This window comes from Zootermopsis nevadensis, unplaced genomic scaffold, assembly GCF_977971745.1.
Source record: "Zootermopsis nevadensis isolate Lab colony 2312 unplaced genomic scaffold, Znev_1.0 Znev_ptg000022l, whole genome shotgun sequence".
Lineage (NCBI taxonomy): Eukaryota > Metazoa > Arthropoda > Insecta > Blattodea > Termopsidae > Zootermopsis > Zootermopsis nevadensis.
The window spans coordinates 19873071-19888913 of NW_028259154.1; the positions used below are offsets into that span (position 1 = coordinate 19873071).

General features: G+C 36.9%; 1 protein-coding gene across 3 annotated transcripts in view; it reads left to right on the plus strand.

Annotated features, from left to right (window-relative positions):
* LOC110832267 (protein O-mannosyl-transferase TMTC1-like) overlaps positions 1-15843 on the plus strand; it is a 214944-nt gene that overhangs the window by 133959 nt on the left and 65142 nt on the right. For all 3 annotated transcript variants that reach the window (XM_087353257.1, XM_087353258.1, XM_087353259.1), the window contains exons 5-6: positions 2811-2954; positions 6306-6378. In XM_087353257.1, coding sequence (XP_087209383.1) covers positions 2811-2954; positions 6306-6378 — 217 coding nt within the window. The remainder of the gene's footprint in view (positions 1-2810; positions 2955-6305; positions 6379-15843) is intronic.

Consider the following 15843-nt stretch of genomic DNA (forward strand, 5'->3'; position numbering starts at 1 on the left):
CGAATATAAAACGTTGAAGAAATCCAGAAAACAAAGCGATGTCTTCTCCGAGATTTTTATATTGATGTGGAAGATGGGAATAGGAAACTAAACGTTATCCAAGTTCCGGAAATGCTCTTTTTAAGAGGATTGAAAACGTCGACTCTCCGGGGCGTTGTAAGAAAGGAAATTGTGAGACAGATCCTCGGTGAATTCACCATAAAGGAAAGATTTAAAACTATAGAAAATTGACTGCAGTACGTACAGAGTGTGGAAGTTTATAGAATTCATATAGAGATTATCCCACTTATTAAACAGAGGGGGGAGAAGGGTTAAAGAATTGCAACATCTGTTTCATCGACTACAAGTAGTAGCAGTGGAAAAATATGTTAAACTATTTATTTTTACGTAGACAGATATGCAGAAACCCTTAAAATGGATATTGTATCATGTAGTCTTCTAGTAACTTACCGACGTTTCAGAGGACGCATTCCAAAAAATAATACAAAATAACATTCCTCTAAAAGTACTTGCTACTCACCCAAAACTATTAAGGTAATGTACCTACAACGTCATTTTAAATTATCACAATCGTCACTTCTTCGAATTACTTGTGAGTCTGGCGTGAAAAATTTATGCTAAATTCTTGACTATATTTCCTTCGTTACCCCACAGGAACAAGTACGCTATAAACAGGATACTCACGAATATTTTTTTTTTTACGTCTTAAAAACAAACATTCCAGACTGAATGCTTTGGTATGTTAACAACAAATTCTTACCCTGCCAGTTAACAGATAAAATGCTTCTGTAGGATTTTAATATTTCACGGCTGTGAGACTGAAGATGGCTGTCTTCTGGGATGTTGCGCCATGTAGTCTGATCGAAGTTTACCGACGTTTTCAGAGGTCATTGCTACATTCATCATCATGGCGATCGCCCTGATGATTCAGGCGCGACATCCCAGAAGACAACCATCTTCAAAATGCTTCTGCATTACAAAACCCTTTCCTGTCGTCGAATCTGTAAAGTGTACAAGAATTGCAGCATCGGAAATTATTTACTTGATCTCGCCGTGAAGCTGTTGCCACCGTACCTAACCACCTTACAGCGCCAAACACTGCTTCTACGTCTTGATGCGATTATTAACTCTGCGTTCCGCTCCGAAATGTGTCTTCCCGTATCGTAGTCGGTGACTTGCACGAGCAAACTCTCCCTCTCTCTGAGCATGAATCCAATTAGTACGGAAAATTTAAACTGGTAATGACTTTAAAGGCGGCAATTCACGTTCATCTTTATGACAACTTTGTTCGCGGTACTTACGTCTTGCCATTATCGTCACAATTATCATAATCATTATTATAGACATACAGAATGTCTTGTGTCTCGAAGCTATAACAAATTAACAGTTGCGTTTCGATTGTTGAATTTTGTATGCTATTCGTGTTGATGTGTTTAAAACCTGTAATATAAGTTTACTAGTAACAGGCGGTACTTAACTGATCTTAAATTTTATAATATCTTTAGAAAATTAGTTTGACCCCATTTGAGACAATCTTGATCATAAATTTAAGTTACCGTGTAATCTTGTATATTGCTGAAATTAAGTTTTAATAAATTACGAGTAATGAAGCTACACTTTAAACTTGATATCTTAAATAAAGTAGGCGATGAATAAATTTTATTATAGGTTTAGTATGCCATGGTTGTAAACGTACTAACTCACTTAAACATGCAATATAAAAATTGTAAATACAAAAATAGAGCTGCTTTATGCCACTGGATATAACCTGTTAATATAATAAAAGATATTATAGAGCTTTCAGTGTTATACATTATTTTTGCCAGTCCTTGTTTTAATTACTTTCTCAAAGTAAACTTTTATTTTTGTGTTAAGAATAATTCCACACGTGTCGGTGTAAATTCTGAACTTGAAAAAAATTTCACTGTTTTTTGTAGAATTCCGTGTTGAATTTAAACACATTTACATCTATTTGTGTATGCTTTTTGTAATACAGGCAACTAATTTAATTTATGTTGTTGTTCTGTGTTAGTGTTTATCATGTTTTAGAGCAATTAGCTTTGGGGATTGAACATTTTCAACTACTTATTGTTCTGTTATTTACGTAATTGTCATTCAGTATATTATTTTGCAAAGGAATAGCTAGAAACGAGACTAATAATTGTCATTGTCACTGCATAAAATCAGTTTATAATCCGACGTCGTAAAAACTATTATAACAATTAGACTAGCTAGTAGCAAGTAGATAAAAATGAACAAATTGCAAATGTGTACATATTACTGAATTTTGTTGGTATTTTAGATCATTAAATACAAATAATTTAATAATACAAATAAATACATCACACCAGAGATAGATGGTATAGAAGTTTTGATGTCCGGTGAATATTAATAATGAATTCTTCTTTATTCTGAAGAGCGTTCGAAACTACAAATTAAAGAAAATAACCAATTTGGATCACCTTCTTTGTCTTTTCGTCTGTCCGAATTAACAAGAAAAAGGATATTCATGAAATTTTACGTTTGAAAAAATTACCAAAAATTTGAATACCCATTTCATTCTGGTTAAAAACTGAAAACAAGAACTATTAATATAGGTGAGGATCTGCATTCGTTTCTGGTCTCGGAAGCGGCATGGTGGGGAATCCCTAGGCTACCTTGGTTATTATTCTTGCCTGCGATTCCACAGATAGTCGCGAAATGAGAAATTTTTCTGACAGTTTTTGAAGTTGGTTCGGTAAACAAATTTCTTTCTGCCAGACTGGTTGGTATGTTATGTGAAAGACCACTAATACTTCTGATTGTTCCAGGCACAGTGGAGGACCTGGGTCTGTCTCCGTGTTGTTGAGTGCCGTGCTGGGTGGCCTATCAATGCTGGCCAAGGAGACGGGTGTCACCGTTATGTTGGTCAACCTCACGTACGACCTCTACAGATCTTGGCACTTCATCAGAAGGTCAGTAGACATGAATGTTTAAAACGTTATATTCCATGTGAATTACATATTTTAAGAATTGCCAAAGGAATTGTTGACCCATTTGTGAGAATACAGAAATAAATGTAGTAATCACATTTCTTTGTAATATAACAAACTGCAGTGACTCACTTCAGTCCTATCCCCGTATTTACACGTAGCAACTTCCGACATTAAAGACTTAGTCGTTCTTTAAGATTCTGGCCGACGATCTCCTAGAATACACTTCGTACTTTATTTCTTTGTTTTCACCCGATTAACAGAATTCCGATCAATCGTGACGGTTTGCACTATTGTTTGTCAGTTATTCTTTTACAAGTTTTTATATTTGTTTCTTTATTTAATTCTCTCCCTCGATGTCACTTTCCTTTATTCCTCCGTTCTGTAACTCTTTTTCTTTTTAAATGGATTCTTGAATACACTGTTTCGGATCTACCGAAATATACACCTGTCGCTCTTTTACTCATGACAACACAACGATTAGAGATTTGAGGTTTTCACAGCCATGACGATGCCAATGTTAGTCGTCTAGGTAGTAATGACATATGGAATTGTAGGAAGATACCAACGTTTCGGAGGAACGTGTGCCTCTATTTTCAGAGCATTGAAAGATTAAGTGATGATATTCGCACACAAATAGGACATGAGAATACAAATGAAGAAATTATAGTCTGAATGGGGTCCAGTGGTGGGCTTTTGTCGACACGGAAATTAAATTTCCGGTATCTTAAATGCAGGGAATTTGTTGGCAGGCTAAGCAAATAGAACATTGATGGAAGATACTACACAGTGGAATAACTCAGTTCTCTTAACCATTCAGTATAACATCGGCTGAGATATCATTCTGTAGACCTCATTAAGTATCTGTATTTCTTATTTTAAGACATAAAAGCTTTTGTCCTTTTGACAGTACACGTGAATTTTCCGTAAATAGGGAATACCTTCCGTCTGTAAGCATGTAGCCCTGTTAAGTAACTAGATCAGCAAATTCTCTCCCTTTCTTCTTCAGCACATTTATTAGTCATTTGTTTTGTTCTGCCCCAGGTTCACCTTTACACAAGCCAACAACCAAGAATTTCAATTACACCGTCTTACGGCCCGAGCTGAACGTAGCTACCCCACTTAATATTTTATCCTGATACCTTAGCCCAGCAAAACGGAGTCAACAGCCACACTGCTCTGTTCCTTGTTGAGGGATACGCGTAAAGAATTTATTTACTGAAGACCATTCTCTCTTATAATTTCCGGTACATCTCGACTTTATTACACAGAAAAAGTTCTGGCTCCCCAGTACACGTATAAACAATCTTGTGATATGTAATAGAAGATACTTTTTCTTTGAGATGAAAAATTGAACTGTGGTACTGTTATTTTATAAATAGTTTCTTTAAACACAAGTATACAGAAAGACATTATAACTTCAAAAGACGTATATATTATTTTGGATAAACTACATAAAATAAACGCATTGTGGGTAGATCATGTATATGAGTATATGTTACGTGTTCATTTTAAACTACCGAAAGATTTTGGTTAAATTAGGTACTACAGTTCTTCAAAAAAGTTGTTGATCCAGTAGAATACTTCTTTAGTTGAAGCTTACACAGGAAGTTCCCATGACTTGTAAAGGGACCTGATGCCAAAAACATGGAAAGTTGCCGGCACTTCTTGTTGCTTCATTAACGCCTTGTGTATTTATGAACTATTTGCTAGTACACTTTATGCATTTCTTAATTTATTGGTTTTTGTGTGCCTTTTAGAGCTGCATAAATACTGCTCATTGCATGTGTCTGTGTTCTTTTACTCGCGAATAATATTGGAACAATGAACACCGTCGACTCTGGAGCATTCCTGTTACGTGTCGGTTGGGTGGAGGGGTGGGGGGGATATTAAATTTCCAATACTTTAACCACATTCCTATAAAGAGAGAATTCGAAATTCCAGTTACAGGAACATTGGTGGTTCTGTTGGCAGTGGTATTGACGTAATATGTCATCCGTATCTACTAGCGCAGCAGAAATATCGCGAATATTTGTCGGTGCGTGTCTCGACAAATTTGTGATTTATATTATCTATGTAATTTTGTTTGACAGAATTTATTCTCCGAATATTATAATGGCTTACGTAAATACGCTTGAGTCAGTCACGAGTACAAAATACGATGAAACTAGGTAGACCCACTGAAGGTTCACAGAATTATTAATTAGGTTCGAATATTGTATTAGCCTCTGTTACAAGAAAAGTTTTAGAATTACTAACTGGTCTTTGTAAGGTGTGATTTTGGTAGCAAGAAGAACAAATGAAATTTTATCGTTATATAATTAATAAGCAGTCATTTGAGAATATATTTGTGCATGGAAAGAAACGTTTGTAAGTGGGCGGAGAAAATTGCATACAAAGAAATTCGTAATTTTCGCTTTTTTCTGAGATTCTTCGAACTGTGATAACAGTGGTAATGAGATTGGCGGGAAATGCAGCACGCGTAATGAACCAAAAACGAGTATGTGAAATATATCGAGGTACGTAATTGTATGTTGGGAGATAGTTATGTAATGTATCGCATAGATTGTTGTGGGTTATATTTATTTGGCGGTATATTTAAAGTTAGATTCTAAGAACGGAGTCTATGTTTTCATTGGTTTTTTTCAATCTTCAGAGGCAGATTTAGGCCATAATATTGTTACTGTGATCTTACAGTGGCGTCACAACCCCGAATACCATAGTAATATCTTCACTCCGTGAACACCTCAAATATCAGATCTTTTTCCGACGTTCCATATATTTACCGTTATTTCGGATATATAACGAAGTTTGAGAACTTCAGGGCGATATCGGTGCGCCATGCAATCTCCCTGTGTGTCTTGGAGGAACGTGTCACTTTCATCTCCTGCCATGATAAGAGAGATAATTCATTTCTCTGTAACGTTAGTAACTACCTACTACACCGCTTCAAAATCCACATTACCGCGGTCTTTATTGAGGATAGTCTAGCACAGTCGATATTTGAATCGGGTACCTCCAGAATACAATCTCGACTTGCAAAACTAATCTGAATAATCGATATGGGAATTGGTTTTCAAAAGGTTAATTTCCTTCCGGCAGCTGTACACCACTCTTACTGTGCAGCCTGATGAAGACTCCAAGTTCTTACCGCCTCTTCTATCGTTCGACCATAAAACATACGACTTCATTTGTTCTTTCTTTGTTCGCTTAAACTATGTTGCAGGTAATTTACATGTAATCTTGGTACGCAAGTTCGAGACTATTTTTCCTCTCCTGATATATTTTATAGTGTGGACCTAATTGTGCTTTCGCTTTCTTGTGTGTTTATAGGAGCCTTTTAGAAGTCAGGTGGAATGAAGAGACTTTGCATTTCTCGAGAAGAGCGGCGAAAGTCCTCATGTCGGTAAGTACACTTCATCCTAAAAATACGAAGCTAGCGAAACGCCTGTCCTTCATACGGGTTTTTCATAAATTATATTCTACCGAAGTAATAAAATAGCTTAATAATATTGTGGTATGCTGGGTTGTGACGCAATGTAGTTTTTCAGGTGGTTCATTCTTACCCTTCATTTAAGAATCCGTGTTATTCCTAGTGCTTCATATTAGAAAATTACGTCTGACTTACCGTGGATAAACACACACATGAACGAGATAACATTTCCTCTTTGCTTCAAGTTATAAAACCCGCATATAGAATAGTCTCATACAGACCTACATTTTAATACGTTCAAAACATGTAAATGTCGTTGCTTAAACATGTAATGTGTTGTAAATTTTATTCGTATTTTTCAATTAAAATTATGGGCGATTCTAAATTCTCTTTGTATGATATTCACGTTCTGGAGATGGTGAGTATGAAGGCCACTGTCTTCCTGAATGTTGCGTCATGTGATCGTTTCCCTCATGATGGAACGTCGATCTATTTTTTCGAAATTTAATGATACAACATCGCATAAAACAATCATATTTACCCTTTTCTTTAATTTTCATTTTATGTTCTTTATTGAACAAACTTATGTAACTCGGGTAAGTTGGAAAAGAAATTATAAACGTGAAGATTTCTGTCTTCTGGGTTGTTACGCTGTGTAGTCTGGTCGATGTTAACCAACGTTTCAGAGGTCATACTGCCTCCGTCATCAGGGCGATGAGTATGAAGATTTCTGTCTTCTGGTTTGTTGCGCTGTGTAGTCTGGTCGATGTTAACCAACGTTTCAGAGGTCATACTGCCTCCGTCATCAGGGCGATTCTTAGTATGAAGATTTCTGTCTACTGGATTGTTACGCTGTGTAGTCTGGTCGATGTTAACCAACGTTTCAGAGGTCATACTGCCTCCGTCATCAGGGCGATGAGTATGAAGATTTCTGTCTTCTGGGTTGTTGCGCTGTGTAGTCTGGTCGATGTTAACCAACGTTTCAGAGGTCATACTGCCTCCGTCATCAGGGCGATTCTTAGTATGAAGATTTCTGTCTTCTGGGTTGTTACGCTGTGTAGTCTGGTCGATGTTAACCAACGTTTCAGAGGTCATACTGCCTCCGTCATCAGGGCGATGAGTATGAAGATTTCTGTCTTCTGGGTTGTTGCGCTGTGTAGTCTGGTCGATGTTAACCAACGTTTCAGTGGTCATACTGCCTCCGTCATCAGGGCGATGAGTATGAAGATGTTTGTCTTCTGTGTTGTTGCGCTGTGTAGTCTGGCAGATGTTAACCAACGTTTCAGAGGTCATACTGCCTCCGTCATCAGGGCGATGAATTTGCAACAACCCAGTAGATAAAATTCTTCATACTCACCCCTGTGAAAACCTCAAATCATACAATTATAAACGTATTTGGAAACGTCCACCCCGACATTTTTCTTGGTTGGACAGCAGGGGATTTCGGACCGAAGCTCCTGTAATTCCCTACAACCTATGTCTGTGACGGTAGGCCCTAAAACGTAGCCCTTCCCGATGTACGACCCAACTCGTGGGAATATGAAAGACGAGAAGTAGAGCAGAAAACAGCACTAAATTATTCGTCATGTCCCGCCATTACCCGTATCCTACTTCGGGCTGTCCAACCGCATAGCAAACACTGCTCTAGCAGACTACCCTTATCTGACAGTCAAACCCATAACATCGGATGGCCCATAAAGCGACTTGTTTACTCAATCCAAATTCCACGCATTTTCTTTTGGAACTGGTTCTCGAGAAAAAATCGCATTGTGTAATCCACATACTGACTTAGTGATACTGAAAATGTAATGAACTTAGCATTTTAGTGATAGGTACAGTTGGTCCTAATCTTAAGTGACGTAGTGACTTAGTGTCAGAGAGTAAATGATTGCCCTGAAATGTAACAATACATGAAGATGGCTGACGTTATGGTGTTGAAAAGTGTAGTCTTGTTGATCGTGCTCATGATGGCGGTAGTAAGCATTGCTGAATAGTCGGTAAACTCCTACTTCCAGACTACACGGCGCTACAACCCAGGAAACATACGTCTTCGTTTCGGAAATCGTAAATATCTCTGCATATCAAAATGGGTACCCTCTGATCCCTGTCGATAATAATGGTACAACTTTATTTGCAGGCCTGAGTTGAAGACTGAGACATTTACAATCTCTGAAACGTCGTCAGTGTATCCAACTTCAACTCGGTCCCATTTCACGCAAATATTTTATACTTTAAGACTGGTTTTTATTATTTGTGAGCTGGGGAATCGAATAATGATACTATATCCTGTGGCATTAAGATAAAATATATCTAAAGCAAAATACTGGTAAGTATTCTGGAATATTTAAAAAAAAATGTGATTTTTTTTACTCCATCATGAAAGTAAATTGGTTCAGAGAAGCATGTCTTGGTGGAGACGTGGTGTGTTGGGATACAGTACACAGGTGGGTAAATACAAAACAGTTCGCCACTGGTTCTTATCCCAAAGGAGATAAGCCTGTTTCACAACGTCGCGTTACATTTCTTTAAGATAATTTTAATATTATCCTTTGTCTTCTACTACCTCTCCCAAGCGGTTTCTTTTATTCAGGTTGTTCGGCCAAAATACCGCATATCCTTCCCCTACCCACTGTTATGGGCGTGGCATGTAGCACGCATGGAATAAATCAAAAGTGGGTGCAGATCGTAATCTAAAAACGTTCAGATAACAGAATTGATAGGAGAATAATGCGTATATGGATCGTAGGGACTATCATAGGCTTGCTGGCAGTTTCAGTTACAATAAGACACCACCTCAACTATAGTAATACTTTTCTGATAATCTGTTGATATTTGCAAGAAGTGAAATCAAGAACAATGTGGTATACAGAATGAAAAAGAAAGTGTTTTGGAGAATATATGAGCTCTAACTAGAGAATCCTACACCTTAAAACGTCTGTTGTAAACTAGAGAATAACGTTTCTGTTGTTGTGTTCTATAGTCGGCCCACTACAAACAGTGTTTTATTATATTAATAGAAATGAAAATTCGTTTATTGAAATGCTATAATACCGCCTAAATCTATATTTCGATCGTAACAAAACCACAAACACTTAGTATCCATTAAATTTGTAATTTGTATGAAAGTTTAATTAATCAGTGCATTTACGCGTAAATTAAATTAATATTTCAGCAGTATTCGAGTATAATCCATTGTCGATCGTTGCAACCACAGTGCTGCCGTGTTCCGCGAGTGTTCCGCCCGATACGACACTATGATTTGTAATTTTTTACACTTCAGTAAATTCAGCGTGCAATACATGTATGAACTTCTCGCTTCAGAACTGATTTATATGTTATATGATTACAATTTATATACACTGTCTGAAAAACTGAATGCACTGCGTATATCAAGGATTGGTAAAAGCATAAAATATTGTTTCACGTAAAGTTGTTTCTTTCTGATTGTAAATTTGTCTTATGAAGCATCATTATTTTAATAATAATACATTACTAATTGGAAATTTGCTTTTCAAATAGGTAAAAACACGTTGTATGTATGTATCTCGTATGGAAGAAATGAGAAAGAGAAATGAACGGATAGTATGTTTAATATGCAATGTGTATTATATAAATATAATATTTAAGTGTGTGTCTTATGCCTTGATGATTAAAACATGTTTTATTGTTTTGTGATAAATATTGAATTTATTGTTGCAAGAATGTGATATTGGAACTTCAAAACAGCAAGGTTTCTGTTTAATACTGACGGTGGATTGGCTGCTTTTATGTAATAACCATGACCTTAAATTTGGAATAAATCAACAGTATGAACGAAAATATCGATTCCTTTGACGTAAGTTACGATTTATTTCCGTAAAGATAGTGGAATATATAACTGAGCTTAACATTTGTTGACCTTCTTAGGCAATGCAATTTAAATCCTGTTATAATCCAAAATATCAAAAATTATTATGAATGAGTGGTTCAGCCATTTCGTATAGCGTAACAAACAGGCACATTTTCACCTAACGCACATCAGCTGACAGTACTTCAAAATTCATTACGCTTGAAGACAGAAGAATGACATTACCATCTATCAGAAAATATCCGATTACATATCGTGTTTCGTTTGTATAATTCCATTATAAAGGTGAAGTCAGGATTTCTTATATTACGATGGGGTTTTCATATCATTGGCTTTATGTACTCCATCTTATTGTTAGATTCACCCCACTTCCTGACTCCGCAAGTCTCAAGATTACAGTCGTGGACTTATTGCCTCCTCCACGCTCCATACGTCTTCGTGGCGTAATGTTTAATCAAACACGGGGATAACGTACCGATACCTTACGTAATATACGATAATTATGATAATTAAGTAAAGAAGAGACGTGTACCACTGCCAATGAGAATTCACAAAAACGAATCCACTCAATATTGTACCGAATTCCGGAAATGGTAGATAGTTGACTACCTGAATAACTGTCAGCTTCTCAATAATTAATTTCCCTTCCGTATGTGATATAATACAACAGGAAGAGCTCGTGTGGCTTGTAGTGGCCGCTCGCATTAGTGCCCCGATAGATCGAGATAATGTGTTACCTTTGCAGTAGAACGTGAAACATTTTACGTTTATGCCGTGTAATAAGACGTAAATTTCCCCTGACACGGAAGTATAATTTACCCTGTCACACTGGTGGACGTCTAAAATGTATGTGCAGTATATAATTAGAGTGCTTGGTATATATTACGTAATCATATACCATGAAGTAACATTAACAAATATAAACAGGCTAACGTCGAAATTGAGGGGAGATGGAATTAGGAAGAGCCACTGTTACAGAGTTTAGAAACGCCTACCGTTACTAAGTTACAAGTCTTTAATATTAAAACATGTAAGGTGATAACTCTATCTACTAACTTAATGGTATGACCCGGGATAGCTCAGTCAGTATAGTGACTAGCTACGGGCTGGACGTCCGGGGTTCGATCCCCGACCAGAGGATTTTTCCTCTGGCCTCTGCGTCCAGACCGGCTCTGGGGCCCACCCAGCCTCCTCCACAATGGGTACCGGGGTCCTTTACCGGGGGTAAAGCCGGCCGGGGCGTGATGCTGACCACTCACCCCCACCTAGTGCCGAGGTCAAGTAAGAGAGGAGCTGTACCTCCACTCACCCCAAACGCCTACATGGCGTATAGTGGGACAAACTTTACTTTAGTAACTTAATGGTGCAAGTTCATCTATGGTAAATTGATGTTTTCTCATCTGGCAAAGAAATTCCGTGCGCTTATGGTACCCGAAAGAAGCATAACTCTTGAATCTACACTAAGACATAATCTACTTCATCTATTAAGCTGCTTTTCTGTGAGATCCATTATAATATTAACCTCTCACTTACATTAAGGTTTTATAAGTGATCATGTATGTAACGAGGATATACCGAATGCAAATCGTCTCTCAGATAACTTGTAATTAGTTCTAGCGTTGTACAGATGTTTACTTTACTTTAATAACTGAATCTCGACAGTATTTTCCCTGTCTATATTCGTCTTCTCGATCCAAAATTTAAAAAAAAAAAGTACCCGGAAGTGGCCTATATTTTTTTACGCGAAGCTAGATGTATAAGTCATTGATATAACTGGGTCAGGTTAGGTTCTGCGATGTACTACTGTCAGAAAATTAATTTAAGTTTTCATTACGTTTTAAACCAATATATTTGTTATGATTTATGGTATTAATGTCAAATGTAAATAGTATGTGCTAAAGAATCAATCAAAATCATATCAAGCGTTGTAAAACATTGCATGTCTGTCATTAGGTATCGCTTAGAACTAGGAAAATATGGAACAGGAGAAGAGGGAATGTCGTGTAGGCATATGGTTTTGAAATTTATTTAAACCAACCAATTGGTGTTAGGGAATGAACTTTCCTGTAGCGGTGAATATAGAGGACGCTTGTATCAACATGTGATGTGGTGGTGGTTGTAGTGGGTGACGAGTTTACTGATCGCCACAGTCAGGAACAGCAGTGGAGATATGATCGGACACTTCGCTCTCCGACCATTAGGTTAGTTGTGTCATTATGTGGTTAACTGTTTATGGGTCGCGTGTCATGACCAAGTAATGTTTAAGTGAAGGGATTCTGGCCGCTCGCATGGGTTGATCGGAGAATGAAACAAATGACAAGCGTCCTTATTTTGTCCGTCTGATACATTTTGGTTAACATATCTTGATATAATAACAATAGGATAATGATAATGATTATGATGACGATGACAATAATAATAATAATAATAATAATAATAAATGGAAAATATATAGTTATCCCTCACAATAAAACTATATAATACATGTAACACATATGAAAAACAAAAAGTATTTCGGAAATAGCTGCTGCACTATGTACTTCAGAGGCATGGTTTGTCTCGAGTACGTAGAAATTATTATTATTTGCTATTTCAAAGCACATAAATTAATGAATTGGACTGATTTTGTAAGGAACAGAATGAGATGTGTTCCTGACTTAGTAAAATAATTGTTTTTTAAATATCGAGGATGTATATGTGAGAGTTTTTAATGTGATCATAATCTGCTCTAGCATTCAGAGTTTGCATATATGTTACGTAACATTTTCTGCTGTATTGTTAAGATATATTTGTATTTGAGTAAGCTGTAAATATACAGTATGTCAGTTATTGTTATTTTTCCGTCCGTACGTTACGTAAATATGTCATAAAATAACGAGCTTTGCATTTGTAAAAATATTCATATGCTGGACCGAATATGGCATAAAAATAATTGGAAGCTCAGAAACTGGTTGTGAGATGCGACAGTAATTTTGATATTCTGATGAATTTCAATGTTAACTGTCATAAAACTGATTCTATTTATCTATGCATATTATTGACAGTGTGCTAAGAGAAACACTGCTTCAATTATATGAGATTTGAGATTTTAGCCTTGGCGATGTGGACTAGCAGATAGGTACCAACATTTCGGAGGCTTCTATCCTGAAGCTGGAGGCATTATGTAGCTCCGAAACTTTATCTGCCTAGAAGATCGTAAAAACCTTTTCGTGTTTAATCTGAATTCGTATCCTAAAGCTGATTATACTGTAGGATATTAGTATTTAATATCTAGTTTTTATCACTTTGCATGTCGGAGTCTTTTTCACCAGACAAATAAATTGTGTAATTAATTACGTCATATCGAAGTAGCACAGCGTGTATTTTATTGAACGTTTATTGCTCGGGTAACGATCATCGGGAATTTTTTGTGCGAATTGACGTGAGCAGAGCTATCGGTTGCAAGCAGAATGCTCTGCGTGGGTGTCAGGGAGAAAGCTCTCCTAGCTTTATCTAAACCTCATTATCAAGCGTTACACCGGTTAACACTATCATGAGTCTGGTATAACCACCAAATTTTGCGCGAAGTAAATTCTGTGGCCTATTTCACGGGATGTACTCACTGAAATGTGTTAATTGCATATCTAAATTTGTATTAAATTTAGTTCTTACGTTTTGGGGTTGATTATGTTTAATGTAATAAGTAGCCATTATATATGAGCCGATATCCAAACATTAATAATATAACAGCCGTCTGGTAAAGCTCACAGCCAATCAGATGATCCAGAAATTTCCCGTCCTTTATGGACCGGAAGGTTCATTACATTGTTCACAAAAGCTCACAACTGGATCCTGTTGTGAGACATGACATAGACCACAGGCCCAGATGTCACTCCTTTATGGAAAAAAAATATTTATCATGTCACCTAAACTTAAGTCTTCCAAGTAGGTATTTCGACTAAAATTCTGTAAGCATTTCTCATCCCAACCATTCTTGCTACATGCCTCTCCCATCTCATCCGTTTTCATCATGAGCCTGCAACAACATTGTTGTTGGAAGTCGACATTAAATTCATGGTCCCTGTGTCTTGCCATCGTCTTGTAGTGTTCATGTCACTGGGCTAGCGTCTCCGAGTCTTGTGATTTTTATTCCGTATCGACGCTGGCTGATTGCCTAAGAAAATTTCTGCGCATTTAGTCACCACAAAAAACTTCGAACAATTTCTTCATTTCTACACGTAGACTAATTTGAGATACATTCTTGGTGGATGAATCCGTATAATTTTTACCCGAATTTAGTTATACTTAACTTCAGTGCTCCCCCCCAAAAGAACGTATAACCTGTTAGATAAAAAAGCCAACATTTCGTACAGTTTCGAGCGATCTGGCGCTATTCCAGTGGCTGTGTTTCCCTGGGATGTGGTGATGTCAGTAAACCTCAGGTATACGCTGCGATATTTTCCGAGGCATCAGTTTTTATGACAGCTATGTTACACGGCCAATATCCCGAGAAAAATGTGTTCGTAGGAAATATTTCTAAAAGAATTTATCACGAAGGCAGTTTATCTAGTAGACTAAAAAGTTTTGTCCAATGACAGTTGTTTAACTAAACGTGCTTAGTTATGGCTCTGTAACTATGCGTGTTACATTTTTCGGTTCATGTAATCGCAAAATCGGTGCAAAAATATAGTGATAATTTACTGGATATGACTCTACAGAACAATTGCGCCCATCTGACGTTTCATAGATGTAATCTTCGCTAAAGGATGCTTGCTTATAAAATTGTTCAGTTGATCTTTCAACTTCTCGAAACCGATTAAGTGAGTAAGCAAAAATGACACCTATCCACAATTTTGATTAAGAGAATCAGTGAAAATTTCGGGTCGAATTTGAATATGAGTTTAATGGCTACAATTTGGATTCAACCCGGGCTGTCTTGAATACTCGGCTAGTATATTAATACTTAAAATTATTCATTGTCAGGACTTTTTCCATCGTCTGTTCTTTAAAATCACGTTTCGGAGGCTGGTTCTGTCTCCGTCTTCAGGTGAGAGGTACCTACTCTGTTGGGTCCCTTAGAGCTAATCTCTGTCACTGGACGATATCCAGTGTTATTGTTATATTATTGTATTATTGTCCAGTGACAGAGACTAGCTATATCTAAGGGACCCAACAGAGTAGGTACCTCTCACCTGAAGACGGTGACAGAACCATTCTCCGAAACGTCGTGATTTTAAAGTCCTAACAATGAATAATTTTAAGTGTCAACTACCGTCACGAAAATCCTTTATCGTTAAATTTGTATATTAATTATCAGTATAGCGACATTTACTAAAGACGGGAATAGAGACATCTACCGAAACGTCGTGATACAAAATGTATTTTAGCCAGTGTACAATATCCAGCATAATATTGATTTACATTAAGTTTTTATCTGTGCTTTTATAGTACATCTGTGCCCTGCTGAAAATGTATTCCGTTTATTACAAAGTAAACAATTTGATTTCCATAATATTGCTGTAATTTCATGCATGATTCTCTCATGTTTATTTCAAAGTTTCTGGCACAGATTTGTTTAGATCCATCTTTGCCTATAGCTGTGTAGGCAGGCA